Here is a 22,492-nt window from a genome sequence, read left to right on the forward strand (position 1 = left end):
AGAGGAAATAAATAAAATTGAGAACAATAAAACAATAGAAAAAAATAAATGAAACCAAGAGCTGGTTCTTTGAAAAAATAAACAAAATAGATAAACCCCTAGCCAGACTTATTAAGAGAAAAAGAGAATCTACACACATCAACAGAATCAGAAATGAGAAAGGAAAAATCACAACAGACCCCACAGAAATACAGAAAATTATTAGAGAATACTACAAAAATCTATATGCTAACAAGCTGCAAAACCTAGAAGAAATAGACCACTTCCTAGAAAAATACAACCTTCCAAGACTGACCAAGGAAGAAACAGAAAATCTAAATAGACCAATTATCAGCAAAGAAATTGAATTGGTAATCAAAAAACTACTCAAGAACAAAAAAACACCTGGACCAGATGGATTTACTGCTGAATTTTATCAGATATATAGAGAGGACATAATACCCATTCTCCTTAAAGTTTTCCAAAAACTAGAAGAGGAGAGAATACTTCCAAATTAATTCTATGAAGCCAGCATCACTCTAATACCAAAACCAGGCAAAGACCCCACCAAAAAAGAAAATTACAGACCAATATCCCTGATGAACATAGATACAAAAATACTCAACAAAATACAAGCAAACTGAATTAAAAAATACATCAACAGGATCATATACCATGATCAAGTGGGATTCATCTCAGGGATGTAAGGACGGTGCAACATTCGAAAATCCATCAACATCATCCACATCAACAAAGCAGAGAGAAACCACATGATCATCTCCATAGATGCTGAAAAAGCATTCAACAAAATTCAACATCCATTCATGATAAAAACTCTCAACAAAATGGGTACAGAGGGCAAGTACCTCAAAATAATAAAGGTCATATACGACAAACCCACAGCCAACATCATACTTAACAGCGAGAAGCTGAAAGCTTTTCCTCTAAGATCGGGAACAAGACAGGGATGCTCACTCTCCCCACTGTTATTCAACATAGTACTGGTGGTCCTAGCAATGGCAATCAGACAAAACAAAGAAATACAAGGCATCCAGATTGGTAAAGAGGAAGTCAAACTGTCACTATTTGCAGATGACATGATAGTGCACATAAAAATACCTAAAAACTCCATTCCAAAACTACTAGAACCAGTATCTGAATTCAGCAAAGTTGAAGGATACAAAATTAATACACACAAATCTATTCCTCTCCTATACACTAATGAGGAATTAACAGAAAGAGAAATCAGGAAAACAATTCCATTCACAGCTGCACCAAAAAGAATAAAATACCTAGGAATAAACCTAACCAAGGAAGTGAAAGACCTATACCCTGAAAACTACAACACACTCGAGAGAAATTAAAGAGGACACTAACAAATGGAAACTCATTCCATGCTCTTGGATAGGAAGAATAAATATTGTCAAAATGGCCATCCTGCCTAAAGCAATCTACAAATTAAATGCAATGCCTGTCAAAATACCAACAACATTGTTCAACGAACTGGAAGAAATAGTTTTAAAATTCATATGGAACCAAAAAAGACCCCAAATAGCCAAAGCAATCCTGAGAAGGAAGAATAAAGCATGGGGATCTCACTTCCCAACTTCAAGCTCTACTACAAAGCCACAGTCATCAAGACAATTTGGTACTGGCACAAGAACAGACCCACAGATCAGTGGAACAGAATAGAGTCCAGATATTAACCCAAACATATACGGTCAATTAATATATGAAAAAGGAGCCATGGACATACAATGGGGAAATGACAGCCTCTTCAACAGCTAGAGTTGGCAAAACTGGACAGCTACATGTAAGAGAATGAACCTGGATCATTGTCTAACCACATACACAAAAGTAAATTCGAAATGGATCAAAGACCTGAATGTAAGTCATGAAACCATAAAACTCTTGGAGGAAAACATAGGCAAAAATGTCTTGGACATAAACATGAGTGACTTCTTCATGAACATATCTCCCCGGACAAGGGAAACAAAAGCAAAAATGAACAAGTGGGACTATATCAAGCTGAAAAGCTTCTGTACAGTAAAGGACACCATCAAGAGAACAAAAAGGCATCCTACAGTATGGGAGAATATATTCATAAATGACAGATCCAATAAAGGGTTGACATCCAAAATATATAAAGAGCTCACGCACCCCAACACACAAATAGCAAATAATCCAATTAAAAAATGGGCAGACGAGCTGAACAGACACTTCTCCAAAGAAATTCAGATGGCCAACAGACACATGAAAAAATGCTTCACATTGCTAGTCATCAGAGAAATGCAAAGCAAAACCACAATGAGATATCACCTCACACCAGTAAGGATGGCTACCATCCAAGAGACAGACAACAACAAATGTTGGCGAGGTTGTGGAGAAAGGGGAACCCTCCTACACTGCTGCTGGTGGGAATGTAAATTAGTTCAACCATTGTGGAAAGCAGTATGGAGGTTCCTCAAAAAGCTCAAAATAGAAATACCATTTGACCCAGGAATCCCACTCTAGGAATTTACCCTAAGAATGCAGCAGCCCAGTTTGAAAAAGACAGATGCACCCCTATGTTTATCGCAGCACTATTTACAATAGCCAAGAAATGGAAGCAACCTAAGTGCCCATCAGTAGATGAATGGATAAAGAAGATGTGGTACGTATACACAATGGAATATTATTCAGCCATAAGAAAACTGATCCTACCATTTGCAACAACATGGATGGAGCTAGAGGGTATTATGCTCACTGAAATAAGCCAGGTGAAGAAAGACAAATACCAAATGATTTCACTCATATGTGGAGTATAAGAACAATAAAAAACGAGGAACAAAACAACAGCAGAATCACAGAACCCAAGAATGGACTAACAGATACCAAAGGGAGAGGGAATGTGGAGGATGGGTGGGAAGGGAGGGATAAGTGGGGAGGATGAAAGGGGGCATTACGATTAGCATGTATAATGTAGGGGGAGGCATGGGGAGGGCTGTGCAACACAGAGAATACAAGTAGTGATTCTACAGCATCTTACTACACTGATGGACAGTGACTGTAATGGGTTATGTGGGGGGTACTTGGTGATGGGGGGAGTCTAGTAAACATAATGTTCCTCATGTAATTGTAGATTAATGACACCAAAAGAAAAAAAAGAAAAACAAGAAGAAAAAAAAAAAGAGAAGAAGGAGCCTAGAGCAGACCCTGGAGGCATACCAGTATTTCAATAAAGATTAGAGGAAGAACAGCAAAGAGGAATGTGAAAGAATGTTCAATGAGATAGGAAGAAAATCAAGAGCATGTTTCATTGAAGGCAACAGAGAAACCACCACATTAAGAATGAAGGAAAGGGGTGGTCAACCACACTAAATACATCAGATATGCTGAAAAAAGTAAGGTCACAGAACTGTCCAATGCATTTGCTATATGGAAGTTAATGTTTGTCTATATTGATAAAAAGTTTCAGAGCAACCCAAGTCAGATTGGACCTATACACCTCAGGAGAAGCAACTAAAAAATTCTTCATTTAATGAACTAATTATACTGGCCTTTTATAAAATTAATATTTAGCAATCATAGCAGCTACATATGAAAAAAATATAACATGAAACAATTCATTCACAATTACCTAAAAATCTAGGTGTAACTAAGAAATGTGTGGAGATCCTCATAAAGAAAATCCTAAACTTTGCTGAGACAATAAAGGTGCAAAATAAATGGAGATACACCAGAGCTCAAACTAGAATGACTACCTAAGTTCATTCATATCCACTCAATAAACTGAGTGCTTATTTCTAATGATTCTAGGCACTTGAAATGGATCTGCAAATAAAACATGAGGGTCAAACCTGGCATTCATAATTATTTGACTTCAATGGGAATATCACTTGTTTCACCATTGAACATGGTGTTGGGTGTTGACTAATACAGGCTCTAAATAAAGTATCCTACTTACCTATTTTCTTTCCTTTTCCAAGAATTTTATCAAGTGTTTTCTCCTTTTAACTGTTGATGTCTTCTATTGTTTTCTAACATCAATCCATTACTGAATTTCCACAATTTACTTTATTAGGGTATATTCTTTTAATTACTGATGGGTTTGGTATGTTAGCATTTTATTTGGGGTTTCTATATTTATACTGAAACTTTGGCTATATTCCACTAGCTTTATATGTATTTTATTCAATTTTAATCTAAAGTTTTATTTTTACATTAATAAAATGCATTCTTGGTCAAAGAAACCAGTCATGCATAGTAAATGTACAAATGTCCAGATCATATAAAATACACCTGACACGATAACTAACTTTGATTTTGGATTGTGAAATAGCTCTGGGAATGTTCAACTGTGTATGTACTATTCTGTCCAGGTAAATTAATAGCAACTCAATAGTTATTTAGGAAAATATTTCTATTTTCAAATGATTAGGTGTTTCTGGTTAAAAGTGTATTAATAATTCCTAGATACACTTGGGTTAAGTAATGACCTATATAACTCCTGCTTTTAATAATTTCCTGAGACTTTCTGTAGTCTAATAAGTGATTTGTATACATGTTCTATCACATTTAAAAAAAGCTATTGTTTATAAGGTACCAAATTGCATTAACTTTACTAATTATTTATTTTTAGTTGCTCCAACTTAAGACTTACATTAATATGTCATATACTGATTAAAACTTGTAACATGTAATGACCTCTTAACAGTGGGGTTTTTTTTTGCCTTGAATTGTTTGAAATATTCCTAACCCTGCTTCATGCTTAATTTTGCTGATCATGATTTGTGTACTATTCATTCTGATTCTCCATTAATTCCTCCTATTAAATCATTTGCTAATCAACTGTAGTACACTTTCAGTAAACTTAGTTTAAAAGAGGTTTGGGTGTTCTATTTATTTTTTCAGTTGTCCTACACTATCTATATCTTGACTAGTCTAGATACCGGTTTTAACTTCTCCCCCAGAAGTCCAGAAGCATTGCTACACTGTTTCCTCACGGCCATCATTATGCAGAAGTCTGTTTCTTGGTATTTTTGTTTTCTCCAATTGCAGACCACATACAACTTGCATATATCAAGTTAATGCTTATTTCTCAGAGTCCTACAGCTTTTCACCTTCATTCACAGTTCTGTTTCCCCTATGTTTTTAGAAAATGTGATCTACCACAAACCAATTCAAAAATCACTTGCTCTAAGACACATTCCTAGGATCCACATTGGTCAGAATTAACCTTTTCTTACCTAAATTTATGCCATTGTTGAACTACCATAGCACTGACATCTACAGTGTACTATCAGAAAATTATCTACTGAGTGGTTTTAAGTAGATTCTGGAGTCAGACCACCTGAGCTCAAATTCTAAATCTGCCACTAGCTAGCTGTGTGACCATCAGTAAGTCATTGGGCTCTCTGTGCCCTGTGAACTTATCTGCAAAATGATAACAGTATGTGGCTCTTAGAATAGTTTTGATGATTGAATGAGCTATTATATGCAAAATATCTAGACCATGCTCTAGAATATAGGAAGTGTTTTGTGAAGCCATACATACATATACAGGTATATGTGGTGTGCTCTCCATCTGTGGTGAGAGAAATTATTACAAGAGAATGAAACAGGTGCTATTATAGAGGTAAAAGTATTCAAACGATGGTACAATTTAAAATGAATTAAATATGATCAGCTTAGGGAAGCAATGGCATTTCAACTAAATCCAAAATATTTTAATTGTATAGCATTTTAAAAGCACTTTCACATGCACTAGCTCATTTAATCCTTACAACTTTGTGAGAGTGTCTTATTTTATGGAGCCAGAAGTCAAGGTTGGCTAACTCAAATTAGGTTCAATAAGCTAGAAACTGAGAATCAAGATTAAGAGATAATCGTTCTAAAAGGTCGCCTTCTATACACCTGCATTTTTCCAAGAAAGAGCAATGGAAAAGCAACAGACAGACTGGAACAGATGGGGACCAAGAGTAGAGAACAGTATTTAAAGCTTTGGAAACAGCTTAAATAAAAGAATGGTGGAGTGAAATTACATGGCATTCTAAGTAAACTGACAGTAGTGCACTACAGATGGAACACAGCACAATGCCTTGCAAACTAAACATTCGGCTGAACTGAATTATTTCAAATGATAGCCCTCAATTCAGCAATTATTTGTGGCAAATAATCCCTAGGCTTCTCAACTAAATTAACAACTTTACCAACTGACAATTGATTTTGAAACAGACAACTTAAGTTTCCTAATTTTGGGGATAAAGCAAGGAATACCAATTGAATTATGTTAATGTTACTCTTAAGTGCTAAGAAAGTTGCATATAATTCATGTTATATTATTAACCATCTGTGAAACCTTTGGAAAGTCACTTAATTTCTCTGGATTACAGCTCTTCATATTTACAAAATATTGTTCATGTTTTAAAGGAGTTTAAGTAGGACTCTGAAACTCTTGTTATTAACAACAACATCATCTACGTATTTTCACACATTTGAATTACCTCTCATACTTTTAAAATCACATGTAATAACAGGTATTGAAGTTAACTCAGAAGGTAACTCAGTCTTATCAATCATATATAAATAAAATAACTTTTAAATCAACATATTATATCTATTCAATCTTTCAGCGTATATTTTGAGCAGAATGGAAAGGTCTATCACAGGTCAATGTAAGAAATACATATGTCAAAATCAATGTATTTATTAATATTTGATAGTTACAAGCCTCATCATTAAAATTCCTTTCATTGTTCCGCCAGTGAAATTAAAGTAATCCCAAAGTCCTGAATCAAATGTTTGTTAGTTTTCCATCAGCTGTGATTTGTCTTCTTTCGGTCTATTCAGTAGAAATTGAACTATCTGAAGTAGTACATTGTCATCAAAACCTTTCACATCATTATCTTCGATTGTTTCATAAAGAGGCTTACTTTGTGTTCCCCAACATATATTTTTACGAGGGTTATTTTGGTCAGCTTGTTTAGTCAGTGCCAAAGTATTTAACTGGTAGCAGAAAAAGGAAAAGTACTTTCCGTCTGTAATCACACCCTGAGAGACAAAAGGCCGAGTAACATCTGCTTCGCTCCAGAATCCTAGAGAAGAAAATTATGCTGAAATTTACACACAGAATACATTTTACCAAAACAAAACATACACATTAGAGGGCATGAAATACCTACTAAAACATAGATAGTTTATGTATCAAATTCCTGAAGACCTTAGTTTTAATCCTATATTCCACTTCTGCATCAAGAATTATTTCCTTCCTTCTTTCAACACTCCAAATCTGATCCCAGCTCAGGAATTTTAGTGGCCATTCCTTTTGCCTGCAAGTGTCTTTTCCCCAGGTTTGTGCTTAGACAGCTCCTCACCATTCAGGTCTCTGTTCAAATTGTCATTTTTTTTAGAGAACTCCCCTGAATTACCCTACATAGATTCTGCCCCCGCACCTCATTTATACCTGTCTCCCATAAATCATTCTAGTGCTTCTCTAGTGTATTTCCTCCATAGCAGTACCACTACCAAAAATAATTACATATTTATAATATTTTACTCTTTTCACTGTAATGCAAGTTCCAGAAGACCAAGGACTGGCTGTCTCATTCAATGCTATGTCCAAGGGGAAAACAGTGCTGGGTACATAAAAAGCACTTGCTATTTACTGAATGAATGAACAATCTCCTAGTCTATATTCTGGATAAGGCCTTCAAAAAATTATGTAAGGACAGTTGTGATTTAATCTAAAATGTAATCCATGAAAGCAGTTCTTTTCATAGCTTCAGAACACTGCTATCACCTACAGAGTCTACTTAGTTCACTATATAGTCTTTGAACTGCTTAAGAACACAATCAGAAAGAAATACATCCACACAAAAGCAGGCCAAGTAAATGATCAATGTAACTACCTAAGTGCAACTTGCCAATTGCAAATGTAAAATATTTAATTACGGATTTTAAAACAAATGTATTTTGTACCACTGTAAAAGTTTTCAAAAAGTTAAGTCAACATACCCAAAGAAAACAATCTGAACTACTGAATTCTTAAAATATCATCATCTTCCAAGAATAAATCCATAAAAGTTTTACCTTGATACATAGCTTGTGCTCCAGTCCAAGCAAAAAGGCTTGCAATAGCATTAGCTCTAAAAACAACTTCTATCTGATCAGCACAGTTTTGTTTCAAAAGCCTTTCTCTTTTTAATTTTTCAGGTAACAGATGAAACTGGGTATGACCATAACAATACGGATCTGCTGTCTTTGAGCCTGAAGAGCAAAAGAAAAAACATTTCAGATGAACATCTGGGGCATATGTCCTTAGTATTTGCTTCAAATCCATCTTTCGCCTCTATATATCACATGATCAGTATTCACAATACACAATGGGAAGGTTGGTTAACTTATTTTATTGATAATATTATAATAAAAATCATGCCAGAAAGTACAATCTGCTAGCTATCATCAAGCCCACTGTGACACAGGGTAAGTCAAAAGATTATATGTAAAATTTATTTTAAATTCCATATTATTTAAACCTCTTAGTCATCACTGGAAAATTTGTTATTCACCAAAAGATAGAAACATTTCATGACTTTAAAAACTTCCTTTATTATTTTAAGGTAATAATTACATACCTTGTTCCTAATTTAAAAACTAAAATTTGATTTTATACTATCTTTCTAAGTAAAGAAAATAAAGGCCAATTATCTCATGAAATGTTGACATTCTTGCCGTTTAGTTGAAATGTCTTCTCAACCAAAAGTGCCCCAGAATTCACCCTCTAAGATCACAGTGATTGAGAAGGAGTTGATACAATAGGTCTGGAGGACTAGTACAGAGCTACTTCCTTAAAATCTTCCTCAAGTCAGCTAGGAATTAACTGACAAAAGAAAAAAATAGCAGAAGAAAAAGCTGCAGGAAGGGCAGCCATTAGGCCTTATTAATTTTTATATCCCTGATGGTTACACCGTGGCACAAATGGGAGTGTTTTGTAAAAAAGCCAATCACTGCTCAAGTTCAGTTCTTTACTTGCTTAGAATAGACTTGTCTATACTTTTGAAAAAACACAAATTACTTTTCTACATAATGCATCAACAGAGCCAAATAACTATTTTTTAAAGTTAAACACTGCTAATTTAGGAGAAACAAAATTTAAATGGTGAACTGAAATAACATTTTCTTTTCTATGTTCATGTATATGGCAACAACCTGAGGTTATGAATTATATTGCCATGGACTTTCTGAATCTCTTGGTCATCAAAAAATAATTTTGCAAATCTGCACAGAACACTGGACACCATTATGGCACAATATATCAAAAGAGCAGCTTACCAATAAATATGGTATTTTCATACTGTCGTTTGAATAATGGAAGTTTGTCTGGCTTACAGTTCATAGCAGGGATTTCTATGGGTACAGAATAATCCAGAGGCACAAACTTAAAGAAAAAAAAGTGTTAAGTGAATTTACAGCAACACTAGTATATATTTTACTCACATTAACATATATAAAAACCTTAAAATGAGATGTTTTTTACAAAATGATTTGCTAACACTACCACCTAATGATAAGCCAAATACAGCCAGCAACCTGTTTTTACAAATAAAGTTTCATTGGAATACAATCATGCGCATTCATTTATATATGGTGCTGCTTTTACACTGCAACAGAGACTTAGGGCCCCCAGAGCCTAAAATATTTACTATCTGGATCTTTACAGAAATAATCTGCCAACCTCTGACATGGACACACAGGCAACACTCAAGGTACACTTGTTTTCTACAAAATAACTATAAAGAATAAATTGACCAGCTAATAATTATAAAAATGCCCTGACTTATGTTTCAGTTGTGTAGACTACTGTAAAATACAATCATAAACTACTTACAGTTTTCTATATATTTATATTAAGAAAAAGATAAGATTTGTATGGTCCTGAAAACTGATGGCTTAACCTCACTTAAAATGGTTGACCTCTGAGGAATATATATATATATATATATATATACATATATATATATATATCATTCAGGTTAAAAAGCTGGAAAGAATATTAGGTGAGAAATATTGGAAACAAACTTGAAAGGAAAGGGATCCATCCAAAACTTTTTATCCTACCAAGTCCATTACCCAGCCTTTTTATCTTCCTCACCAGGTATCAACAGATATAGATAAAATAAATCCTTACCTCTGGGAGTTGTTTGGATATTCGAATCTGGTTGTGTGGTTTATCATTTATTTGGTATCGCAAAGCATCAATATGACCTTTCCGATGACCACAAGGAATAATTTCTTCACCACGCAACCAATAAAAGTGAACTGGGCGTTTATAATCTATCAAAAGATATTAGAAAGGTTATCTGATCATTTAAGTAAGTTTGGTTATGATTAGAATACGAAACTCAGCAATACCGAACTCAAGCATGATTGTACTAATTAAAAATGTATCAAATTATTCTTTGATATAAGATAGTCAGGGTTATGTGATAATTTAACTTGAATGTTCGTGGCTGAAATAGCATGCTCAAACATTTACTGCTTACTTGTGCCGTCAGTAAACTAAACACTGTAACCAAAGCGATTTCTCATCTAAGCACAAACATAAAAAGAATAAGACCAACAGGAATATCGTTCACCAGAAATATAAACTCTAATAGTAGTCAGAACTGTGTCATGAATTACTAATTCAATATTCACAGTAACTCTCAAAGGTATGTATATCTCCATTTTATGAAAAGGAACCTGGATCTTAAGACTAAGTAAATTTTCCTTGGCCACCAATCAAGAGTAGTCCAAGTCCATGGTGCTTCCCCTCAAGACCACTTCCTTCCCAACTGCAAGGGAAGTAAAGAAACATGGACACTACAAGACTCAGCTGAACACGTTATCTACAGTTGTAATATTAATTCAATAAATATTTATTAAGATCCCTACTGGCTGGTTGACACAAAATGATGAACACATCAGAAACACAGTTTTTAAAAACTGTCTTTCTGCTCATTATTTTCATGTCTGCAGCGAACAGTTATAAATATAAGTTGCTCATTATTTAAATGGGAACCCAGAATGGCTTGGGTTTGAATTCTGCCCTCCAAATCTATCAGCTATAAGCTCTTTGACTAGATAAACTTTGTTTCTATGCCTCAGGGTTTTGTTTAGTTTTGTTTTTCTATTTATAAAATAATGCTACCTATTGTAAACAGTTATAGTGAGGATTAAATTGGTTGGCACTTTGCAACAGGGCCAAACTACCGAATAAAGGTTAGGCAGATTAATCACTATCACCTTTAATTTTCACAATTCGCTTACGGGAGCCCTATTACCGTAATTTTTATCTTGAAAATCGGAAAAATTAGGCTGAAAGAGGTTAATGAATTGACATGGTTTAACTTCTTGGTAGAAAAACCAAAAGGCAACCCAAGTCTGTCCCACCCTCTGAGAACTCATTCTCTTAACCAACAGCTCTTCTATTTGGCTGGATCTTCATAAAGCAGATTTAAGGCCTGGGGTTTGGGAGCGAGGTGCAGCTGGTAGGCGGCAGCACAGGGACGGGAATCCAGTCTCCACACTCCGAGCACCGCGACTGCTACTAAACCAGACTGGCCCTAGCCAGAGGCGAGGGGCCAGAAAAGAACAGACAGAACAGAGAGGGCAGCTCTGGGGCAGCGTCTCCCAAATCCCCCACCTCCTCCGTCCGGTTAGAGATCCCAAGGCTCACCAAGGGAGGCTGCTGCCAGGGTCGGGTTGTGCGCGCTGAGCAGGCCCACAAGGGCGGCCGCCAGCTGATCCAGGAAGGTCGAGGCGACGGCCTCACGCTCCCGGAAGAGGGGTGCCCGCCGCCGGCGCCGCAGGTAGAAGTGCTCTTGCAAGAGGCAGTCAAAGGCGGCGGCGCGCAGGGCCGCAAGGTCCAGGGAGGGCCCCTGCTCCGGCTCGGCGGGCGGCGGCGGGAGGCCTGACAGGAAAACAGTCTTGGTGAAGCCCTGATACCAGCGGTCAGCGTTCAGGCTGAAGGTCTGGGGGTAAACCACGTACTTCATGAACTGCATCTTGGTGAGGATTCGCAGCTTCTCGTCCACCGCCGCGGCCGCGTGCACCGCCGCCTGCCAGCGCTCCACTCGCCGCTGCCGAGCCGCCTTGCTCTTGGCAGTCAGAGAGGCCAAAACGGGCGGGTAGCGCGCGACAGGGGCCGCCGGGACATCGGGGCCGGTCACCTCTGGAGCTGTGACGGCGGCCTCAGCTGAGGTGTGCAATGACGGCCCCTGACCGCGGAGGACAAGCCTCCAGGTCCTGGCCGCCGCCATCTTCGCTCGGCGTTCCGGAGCCAGAGGCTGACGTTAACAATTGTCCCTGCCCGCCTGCCGTATCGCCCAATCGAAAAGCGGTATCAGCCACGCTTGGGGAGGCCGATTCTTACTGGGTTTGAGATATGCAGCGTCATCCATTTTTTAGCCAATCAGGCCACTTCTCCATCTTGGTTTATCGTGGTCCGGAGCGTCTGTAGTTCAAAGGAGGTACTTAAGCGTCAATAGGTTTTTCACTGGTTTGGCGGGAAGGAATGAAACTTTGAAATAGGAGATTCTGCCACTTAGGAGCAACCCTTCCAATAGGTGCAACCCTCTTGCCAGAAACCATTTAGGACCATTCTGCATGAAACCTCTAGCCTTTGGCTGTATCTGTTGGTTTCATTGTTATATGGCGCACGCCACTTTTCTGTTTGAGTTCTTGGAGTTGAAACTTGTTATTGAAAATACTGTTCTTGTATGTGTTTTGATAATACATGCTTATTTTTTAAATGATGCACGCATCACTTACAGATGACCATTGCTAATCTTTAGGAAAATAGTTTTATATATTTATCTATGCTAAGTGCTATAATTTGTTTGATGATACAATTTACAAAAAGGAAAATTCTTGTATTTAGTTGAAAAAAGGGAAACAACAGAAATAAAAAAACTACTAAGGAATTGTGTTTAAGTTTTCCTTTGTGTTAAAATCCATTATTTCAGAATGTCCATTCCTACTAAACTATGAGTTCCTTTAAGTAGGACCTGTTTTATTTTTTAATTCTCAGCAACCAATCAATAGCTATGCAGAGTGTGTCATCCCTAAATGTCTGCTGGAAAAAGTCACCTTAAAATCTAAGCTCATTTCAGGAACTCTAGTTATAGACTCACTGTCATATTATAATTAGGAACTGGAAAAATATTTACTTGGCTATATTGCAATAATTCTTAAGGGTGTTGCAAACCAAACATTTTGTTGCTAAAAGGGCGTTATAACACAGGTATACCTTTAAGTTAGAACTGATGGTACAATTTATGATGTTAAGCATTTAGAAATAAATACCTCAAATTAAAGTATCTTTATTAGAAGTTGCTAGCAGAATTTTAAATACTCTTTTTCCATTAGCAATAAAAAGAGGACATGGAAGAGCTGAGTTCTCTAAATCCCTATTCACTATTTAAAAGATGGAAGTGAAGTGCTCAATATTGCCTAAATTGAAATCATACTTTTTTGGGTGAACAAATAATATATATGTTTTTAGGGAAGGTATCATAGCCCAATATTCTTAGAAATTCTCAACAATTCAAGCATAGATTTTAGGATTAAAAATCAACTAGAGACAAAGACATGAAATTCTGTCAGAAATTGCTTTCATACTTTTTTTGGATAAATGAATACAAATAATTTTAGTTTATCCAATATTTACTAATTTTCAACATGAACCAAATAAGGAGGCCCTGGGGAAAGGAAAGAGCATGGTTAATGAAGGATGGGATTAGGACCATGTAAGTATGAACAAAAGAGCTTCCTGATGTGAGAGGACCAAATCATGCCTGTGGAAAGGAATAGGCTTTCTTCGCAGTCTAATCAAAAACTTTTATATTACACACAAAGAAACAGATATAAGGCCAAGTCATACAGCATGCTACGGCAGTATTGAGACTGGAACCCAGGTTGTCTGCCTCTCCATCAGTTCTATTTAATGGATATTTATTGAATGCGTTCCATGTGTGAGACAGAAAGCTAATTGCTCAGGATATTCAATGAACCAAACAGACAAAAGCTTATACTGTAACAGATGGAGGCAGACAATCAAATATAATAAATAAGTAAATTTTATGATTTGTTAGGAGCAGGTAAGTGCTATGGAAAAAACAGCTGGGTAAGTAAGGATCGTCAATGCAGTCTGTGGGAAGGGGGTTTGTTTGTAATTTCAAATGTGTGGTCAGAGTAGCACTCATTTTAAAAGATGACATTCAAGCAAAGGTTTAAAGAAAGTGAGGAATGCATCATGCTAATATCTGCGGAAAGAGAATTCCAGAAAACGGAGCAGCTAGTGCCGATGCCCAGGAATGGGACCACGCTGGCTGTGTTCCAGAATCAGGCAGGAGGCCAGTCTAGGTGAAGGAAGTGGCAGATGAGGAGAGTAGTAGGAAATGGGATTAGGAGGGAAAGGAGCCAGGATTTATAGGCTGCTAGAGGCAATTGTTATAACTCTTAACTAAAACTCTGAAAGGAGTAGAAAGTCATTGGAGGGTTCTGCTCAGAGGAAAGTCATGGTGTGACTTAGGTTTTTAAAAGAATGACTTATGTATTAATCAGTTTGACTAATACCATAGACTGTGTGGCTAAACCAATAGTGATTTATTTTTTCATGATTCTAAAGGCTGGAAGTCTGAGATCACAGTCCCACTATGGTTGGGCTCAGGTGAGAGGTCTCTTCCTGGCTTGAAGATAGCTGCTTTTTTGCTGTGTCCTCACGTGATAGAGACTGAGCTCTCTGATATCCCTTATTATAAGGAGTGAAGCCCATTGGATTAATGATCTATCTTTATGACCACATTTTAACAGACCCTCTCTCCAAATATAGCCACATGGTGGGTTAGAGCTTACACATTTGAATTTCAGAGGGATGTGATTCAGTCCATAGCACCTGGCCAATATGTAAATAAAGATGATCAAAATTGGAAGCAGGGAAACCAGTTAGAAGAAATTTGCCATATTTCAGGCTAAAGCTGATTGTGAATTGACAGGACAATAGCTGTGAAGATAGTGGGAGTAGCCACGGATTCTGAACTGAATGTAGGTATGAGAAAGTCTCCAAAATATGGGGCCTGAGTCTTCATGAGAGGAGAAGGCCCATGGACAAGAGATAGTTTTTTTCTTTAATCTTTTATCTTTTTTTTTAGTTGTGGGTGGTCAGGGAGTGGGTTAAGATTTGGGGGAGGAAATAGTAGAATCTGTGAAACATGTTTTTATCTATATGTATCTATGTGTTTATTTAGTTGACATTCTTCTAGAAGAAAATGGATAATAAGATTGTCCCTATTAAGGTTGCTATTGATCTTAGATTTAAAATATTATAGTCAAAAGCCATGACATTCTCCAATGGCCTTTTGAATACTCCTTACTTTATTCATTCAACAAATATTTATCAAGTGACTACTATACACCAGCACTGTTCCATATACATGGGATACATAGGACACAGCAGTGAAATAAATGTCTTCATGGAGCTGACATGCTAATGGATGAAATAATCTAAACAAATATATCAAATATACATGGTCTATGTTAGATGGTAATAGAAGCCAAGAAGAGAAACAATGCAGAGACAAGACTGAATAGTAAGTATTGGGTCTAGGGGTTGAGTAGAGTGATTTCAACAGACTGATCAGAGAAGGTCTCCCTGATAAAGTGATATCTGAATAACATCTGAAGGAGATGAAGGATAGAAAGAGGAATATCTAAGGGAAAAACATTCAAGCCAGGCAGAGCAAAGGCTACAGTACATTTGGAAAATGTGAGGAATGGCAAGGAGGCCAGTGGGCAAAAGTGGAATGAGACAACACTATTTTGCCAGTGGGGGCCAATATCTTATTCAGAAACAGGTTCTGACAGTTGAGTAATATTTATAATCACATTTTTTTTTATTGGATATCTATCTCCACCTCTCCTGGTTGAGCATAAGAATAGTTTCTGTTGACGTTTGGATGACAGCAAAGCTGCCGGGTTGATTATGGACCTTTGAAATATCTCACATTGGGGATGGGAGAAGGAAATAGAGACAGGATATTTCCTATCTACAGTTGTGGATGCAAGTTACAGCGGGTCCTGTTGAGCTGTTTCCTTCATATATATACAAGTATACCATATTTTATTGTGCTTTGCTTTATTGTGCTCCACAGATACTGTATTTTTTTACAAATTGAAGGTTTGTGGCAACCCTGCATCAAGCAAGTCTATCAGTGCCATTTTTCCGACAGCTTCAGCTCACATTGTGTCTTTGTGTTACATTTTGGGAATTCTCACAATATTTCAAACTTTTTGGTTATATTATGCTGATCTGTGATCACTGATTATGAATTACTGAAAGCTCAGATAATGGTAAGGATTTTTTTAGCAATAAAGTACTTTTTAATTAAGAAATGTACATTGTTTTTTAAGACATGATGCTCTTTCACACTTAGTAGACTACAATATAGTGTAAACATAACTTTTATAGGCACTGGGAAACCAAAAAGTTCACTTGACTTGCTTTATTGCAATATTTGCTTTATTGTGGTGGTCTGAAACCGAACCCACAATATCTCCAGGGTATGGCTGCATTTCTTACTGAAGGCATATTTCTAAACTGGTTGCATATATAACACATTTGCATAAAACTGAGAACACAATATAAAGTATTACTTGGGAAGTTGTGTGTGTGTGTGTGAGAAGGATTTCTGATGGTTGGTTTAGAATCAACAGGAAGAAAGCTAATTGTCTACATCATATGTTAGGTACTATCATATGTGCCATCTCCTATAATCTCCCAACCACTCCCCAAAGAAAACATTATCTTCCCTCTGTTTTGTGCAAAATCATAGAGCTCTTGTTCATCAATAGATGAATAATAGGTAAAACAATTTTTAAAAAGGAGAATAAAGAGGGAGGGTCAGTCTACTTGATTTTAAGACTTAATATTTAGCTGCAGTGATCAATGGAGGAAAGATAGCATTTTTGATAAATGGTGCTGCAGCACTTGGACATCTATACACAAGAACAAAACATAACAAAACAAAAAGCCTTTGACCTCTTACACCTTTGGAAAAATTAACTCAAAGTGGATTGCAGACTGAATGTAAACAAAAAATTATTAGAAAGAAAAATTTTTAGGTTCTAAGATTATGCAAAGAGTTCTTGGAATTGACACCAAAAAAGCATAATCCATAAAAGGAAAAACTGGTAAATTAGGCATCATCAGAATAAAACTTGCTGTGTAAAACTTCCTGTTAAGAGGATGAAAAAGATACCCTACAGAATAAGAGAAAATAATTGCAAACCATATAGCTTACAAACAACTGTAATATCTAGAACACAAAAAAGTACTCTCAAAACTCAACAGTAGAAACAAATCCTATCACTTGCAACAACATGGATGGAGCTAGAGGGTATTATGCTCAGTGAAATAAGTCAGGCAGAGAAAGACAAATGCCAAATGATTTCCCTCATTTGTAGAGTATAACAACAAAGCTAAACTGAAGGAACAAAATAGCAGCAGACTCACAGACTCCAAGAAGGGACTAGTGGTTATCAAAGGGGAGGAGTGGGGGAGGGCAGGTGGGGAGGGAGGGGGAAGGGGATTGTGGGGTATCATGATTGATGCACCTGGTGTGTGTGGGGTCATGGGGAAGACAGTGTAGCTCAGAGAAGACAAATAGGGACTCTGTGGCATCTTACTACACTGATGGACAGTGACTGCAATGGGGTATGGGGGGGTACTCAATAAGGGTGAATATATTAACCACATTATTTTTCTTGTGAAACCTTCATAAAAGTGTATATCAATGATACCTTAATAAATAAATAAATTAATTAAATAAAAGGAGAGAGACTCCATGTAAAAAAAATAAAAGAATGCTGCCTCACTAAAGGGGTGAAAAAAAAACCAGTAAATAAAACAATCCAATTAGAAAATGGATGAAAGACATGAATATCAAAGAAATTATACAGATGGGAAATAAACATATGAAAAGATGCACAAGATCATTAGCCATAAGAGAAGTGCAAACTAAAATCAAAATGAGATTTCATTACACACCTATCAGAATGGCTAAAATAAAAAATAATGACAACACCAAATACAGATCATTAGGTGAAACTGGATGATTCAGTAAAAAGCTGGTGGGAATGTTAAATAGCACAGCTTTGCAGGAAAACAGTTTGTCATTTTCTTTAAAAAGAAAACAAACCATAAAACTAGTTCTTGGACTTGGGGAGGAACTTTTTCTATCTTTGGGTTCAATGGATTTCAGTAGTTCTGCATCTAGCTGTCACAGTCCCAATGGCTCTAGGATATAAAGGTGTTCTTTATGATCCCTAGTGCACTTTATATTGAAATGCAAATTTTCATTAAATTGCTATCCTTTTATTTCTCCTTGTGTTATATAGCAGGGTATCATGTATGTGTATGTGTGTATTTTTTTAAATTCATGGGTATATGTAGATTATCTATAAATTTTATTTCAGGATAGTAAATGGAGGGTTACAGCCCATTGTAATAAAAGAGGCCATTGGATCCAATACAGTTGAGAAACTTTAATGTAGATAATTTACACTTAGTGTTAGTTAGAAGAAAAAACTTTGAAGATCTGTATTATTTTCCCACAGGCTCAACATGTAATAACTTATATGCATCCATTGGTCTTCCCTGAAACAATCTCTGTGCTGATTTGAAGCTGTCATGTGAAACACAGGCCTGGCTCTCACTTCTGCTTTTCTTATTATGGAGACTAAATAATACCTACTTCACAGATTTGCTATAGTGATTTATGAGATGGCATTTGTAAAATAATGCAGAACAATATTTGCTGAGTATTAAATACTTTATATAAGCCAATGATTTTAATTCCCTCAGCAACATAATTAAATCAGAGTACCAATTGTCCTGAGATGTGAGGGATTTGCTCAAGCTCATAGGTGCCAGAACCACTATCTCTGACCATGAGGCCCATGCTCTTTAAATCAGTGGTAGGTAAACTAGAATGATAATTTCAGAGGAAATCTATGGATTTTTAAAAGGTAGTAAGTCAATTTCTTAAGATTGTGTGCACAGTTTAGTAATAATAAAAAACTGGGATAGTATGAAATTCATCTATATTTACCTAGCATGAAAGAAAATATTTCAGAATTTCTTGTGTATTATTTTGATTAGTCCATAAATCTCATCAGGGAAAGTGAATCTCATCAGAGACACAGGGGCAATAGGAGCATAGCATAATTTAATTAATAATTTCATTAATTAATTAATAATGAAAGGGCACATTTCTTTAGGAATATTATGCTTGCATTTATTTTAGTAATAATTAGACATTTTGACACATTCCTAGCTCTGTTTCAGTTAAATGAATTTAACACAGTGTTTGAAGTTGGTTGAGCTAAAAACAGAACACAGGAGATCCCAGTGGAATTCTAATGAATAATGTTGACACTGTACCAGAAGAAAACCTAAGTCAACACAAAAAGACATAGATGGTGTGAATGAATAGAGAAAGTGGACACCATGTCAGCAAAGAAATTTTCCTTACAATAAATAAGATCACTTTAACTTTCAGAATCAGGATATAGTCCTCCACTGTAGGTGAACAACTCAGAGACACTAGTGTCCTACGAACCTACACAAGAAAAATTAATAGCATAAATAAAAAATAGCTACTTGGGTCAACTTCTATAGCTGATATTCTATAGTCCCTCTCAATAGTATAGGTTGCAGAAAACTTCCCACAGAAATATATATATATTTAAAGGGCTCTTTCCAGATTTCTGGCTGCCATGAGCACATTGCCTCTGACCAGGAGAATAATTATGCTAGAACTGGTGTGATAAGAATCATATCCATTTTCCCAGCTCTATTCTAATATTTTTCCCCTTTTATATTCTAGGTCATATCCTCCTTTGTCAACATCCAATTCAGTATAGAGTCACTGATGTCACATTGAACAGCTTCTAAGGGAAAGCATACAATTCACAACTGTCTTCTACTTAATGGAACTCTCTATTAATGACACTTGCATATCTGTCAATTTTATTTTCTCATCTCTATTGTATATTTTCCTACCCTATACTAAAGGAAGCTGAGGGAATAGTACCCAAGGGCTCCTCTTTCTCTACATGTAATTGATTCCTTTTCTCTAAGTATAATATTTCAATATTAAGTAATTTCCTAGATTAACAGATATCTCCCCCACTTGTTTTTCCTTCCACATACTTTTTTAGTTTTCTAGTAGAATTTAATCAAGCATTAATTCAGTTGAACATTTTAAAGAACCAGAAATGCCCTGCAGTCTGTGTTCTCTTTGAGTTCACACTAATCTACCTATTACTATTAAGAAGCATAGATTGTCAGATATTCTGCTGTGGAGTTAGATAGTGATTCGAAATTTAGGGAATTCAGTCTTTGAGAGATAGAGAATTAGACTAAATTCTACCCTTTCTCCCATTACTGTTTCCTAACACCGTAATGCAGTTATAGAAAGAAAAAGTTGATTGATATTAGAAAGAGGTAGAAAAATTTAGGGTAGGAAATTTCAGCAAACATAATTAATTTAATTAATTAATAATGAAAGGGCACATTTCTTTAGGAATATTATGCTTGCATTTATTTTAGTAATAATTAGACATTTTGACACATTCCTAGCTCTGTTTCAGTTAAATGAATTTAACCCAGAAGAAAAATAAGGCCAAGGATGCCATTCTGATAGAGTAAGTAGTCTGTCCAAAAATCTGATACCAATCCCCAACCTCTGGTTGCTAGGAACAGCTGCACTGATCACAACTCTCCACTCTCTAAGCAAGAAAACAGGCATTTCCTAGGATTCTATGAGATTATCTGGGGCTGGTCTCCTGCAAGTCCCCAACAAGGATTTCTTTGGGGGACATCAATAAGATTGAATCTGCTTTTTTATGTATTATAAGACCAGATTTTAATATGGTTTAGGATCCCAGAAAACTTTCTTTATCTTAAACATGGGGCTATACATTTTCTTACTTCTCTTTCATTGAAATATGAACATGTCTGCTATATAAATTATCTGAAATTCAAACATACACTTCAAATGTTCTTTCAACTTATGCAACACAGTGTTCCTTAGCTCATGCACATGGCAGTAATCTGTTACATTTAGAACATATGGCTTCATTTGATATATCAAATGTCTTTTGTAAGTGAAGTCATCATCCCAGCTTTACGGAAACTTGTCTGCAATATGACATACGGGAAAAACAATGACTTTCCTCTCATTATTCATAGATTTCCTTCAAATTCACATCAGTATAACTTGGCCTAAACATTAATTTTTCCTTAAATAACTCTAGCAATTAAAATAGTCAAATAACTTATAAATAGGCATCAAAGCATGATACTCACAGTGAGAGAGTAAATTGTTACCACCTTTCTGGGGAGAGTATTTTGGTGATATAGTTCAGCCTTCAGAAATGCCCATTAATTCTCACCCTGAGGAAATAACTCACAATTCAAAAAGAGTGACTCCATATAATTTTAGAAATTAAAAATATATATGTATAAATTGTAATGATGATGCTGGATCAACTGCTGCCCCACTCCCAGGAAAAAGTTTAGTTTTGCCCAGGTCAGATACAGAGGTTCACCTTCTGTGATGGCCTTAATCAATAAACTTGAAGTTTCTGAGATTTATCCACATTGGATATTGGAGTTGTAGTTTGTTTGCTTTTATGTTATATAGCATGGCTTTTTATGGATAAAGTTCAATAGGGTAATCCTCCTGTTGTTTTATATTTGCATTTGTTTCTCATTCCTGGCTATTTCAAATAATCCTCCTTGAACATATCTTTTGTATGGGATGTTATAGAAGTTGGATGGTTGGGTCAAATTGGGTCATCTTGAACTTCAGTAGAGTATAAATTTTTTTTCAAAAAAATTGCATTTACTAGGAATTTATCATCAGCAAACCTTGATACTGTCAGACTTAAATTTTTGCTCATATGATTCATGTAAAATAATATTTTTTTGTGGTTCTAATTTGCATTTCCCTGGCTATTAATGAATTTGAGCATGTTAATATGTTTATCAGTCATTTGTATTTCCTCTACTATAAAAATGCCTGTTCAGGAGTTGTTCATCTTTTTTGTTAATGATTTGTAAATACATTTTCCAGTTTGTGGCTTGACATTTCACTGTCTTTATTGTCTCATCTTTATGAACACAATTTCTTAACTTCAATGTGGTCATATTTATGTTTTACTCATTTAAAAATCTGGTTAAAGCAATACTTCTTAATCCTGGTGTGATAAATATATTATCTCCTCAAATTTTTATTTACTTTCTCACATTTTAGTGTTTAATTCATCTGGAATTGATTTTTGTGTATGGTGTCAGATAAGGGCTCATTTTCATGTTTTCCCCTATGACTGATAAATCATTTCCTTCTGTACTACAAGCAACTGAGACCAGTGATGGTAACATTCCTTTAATAGCTGCATTTCTAGATTTCCTGAAAGCAACCTTTCT

The 22,492-nt window shown here is 35.9% G+C and overlaps 1 protein-coding gene across 1 annotated transcript; it reads right to left on the reverse strand.

Annotated features, from left to right (window-relative positions):
* Positions 1-6,647: 6,647 nt before the first annotated feature.
* Positions 6,648-12,647, reverse strand: MRPS30 (mitochondrial ribosomal protein S30). Its single transcript, XM_017654442.3, has 5 exons — positions 11,678-12,647; positions 10,148-10,293; positions 9,292-9,397; positions 8,050-8,226; positions 6,648-7,055 (listed from the first exon to the last, which is right to left on the reverse strand). The coding sequence occupies exons 1-5, from the start codon at positions 12,258-12,260 to the stop codon at positions 6,766-6,768; spliced, it is 1,302 nt and encodes a 433-aa protein (XP_017509931.1). The 5' UTR covers positions 12,261-12,647; the 3' UTR covers positions 6,648-6,765.
* Between the last annotated feature and the right edge of the window lie 9,845 nt (positions 12,648-22,492).

Source organism: Manis javanica, chromosome 1 (genome assembly GCF_040802235.1).
Source record: "Manis javanica isolate MJ-LG chromosome 1, MJ_LKY, whole genome shotgun sequence".
Classification (NCBI taxonomy): domain Eukaryota; kingdom Metazoa; phylum Chordata; class Mammalia; order Pholidota; family Manidae; genus Manis; species Manis javanica.

What these genes read in the sequence shown, in the direction of transcription:
- MRPS30 (XM_017654442.3), bottom strand. Translation starts at nt 12,260, where the DNA reads ATGGCGGCGGCCAGGACCTGGAGGCTTGTCCTCCGCGGTCAGGGGCCG. An exon ending in CCTGGCAGCAGCCTCCCTTG is followed by an intron (nt 10,294 to 11,677) that starts GTGAGCCTTGGG and finishes ATCTTTTGATAG; the next exon opens with ATTATAAACGCCCAGTTCAC. An exon ending in AGCACAAGCTATGTATCAAG is followed by an intron (nt 7,056 to 8,049) that starts GTAAAACTTTTA and finishes TTTCTTCTCTAG; the next exon opens with GATTCTGGAGCGAAGCAGAT.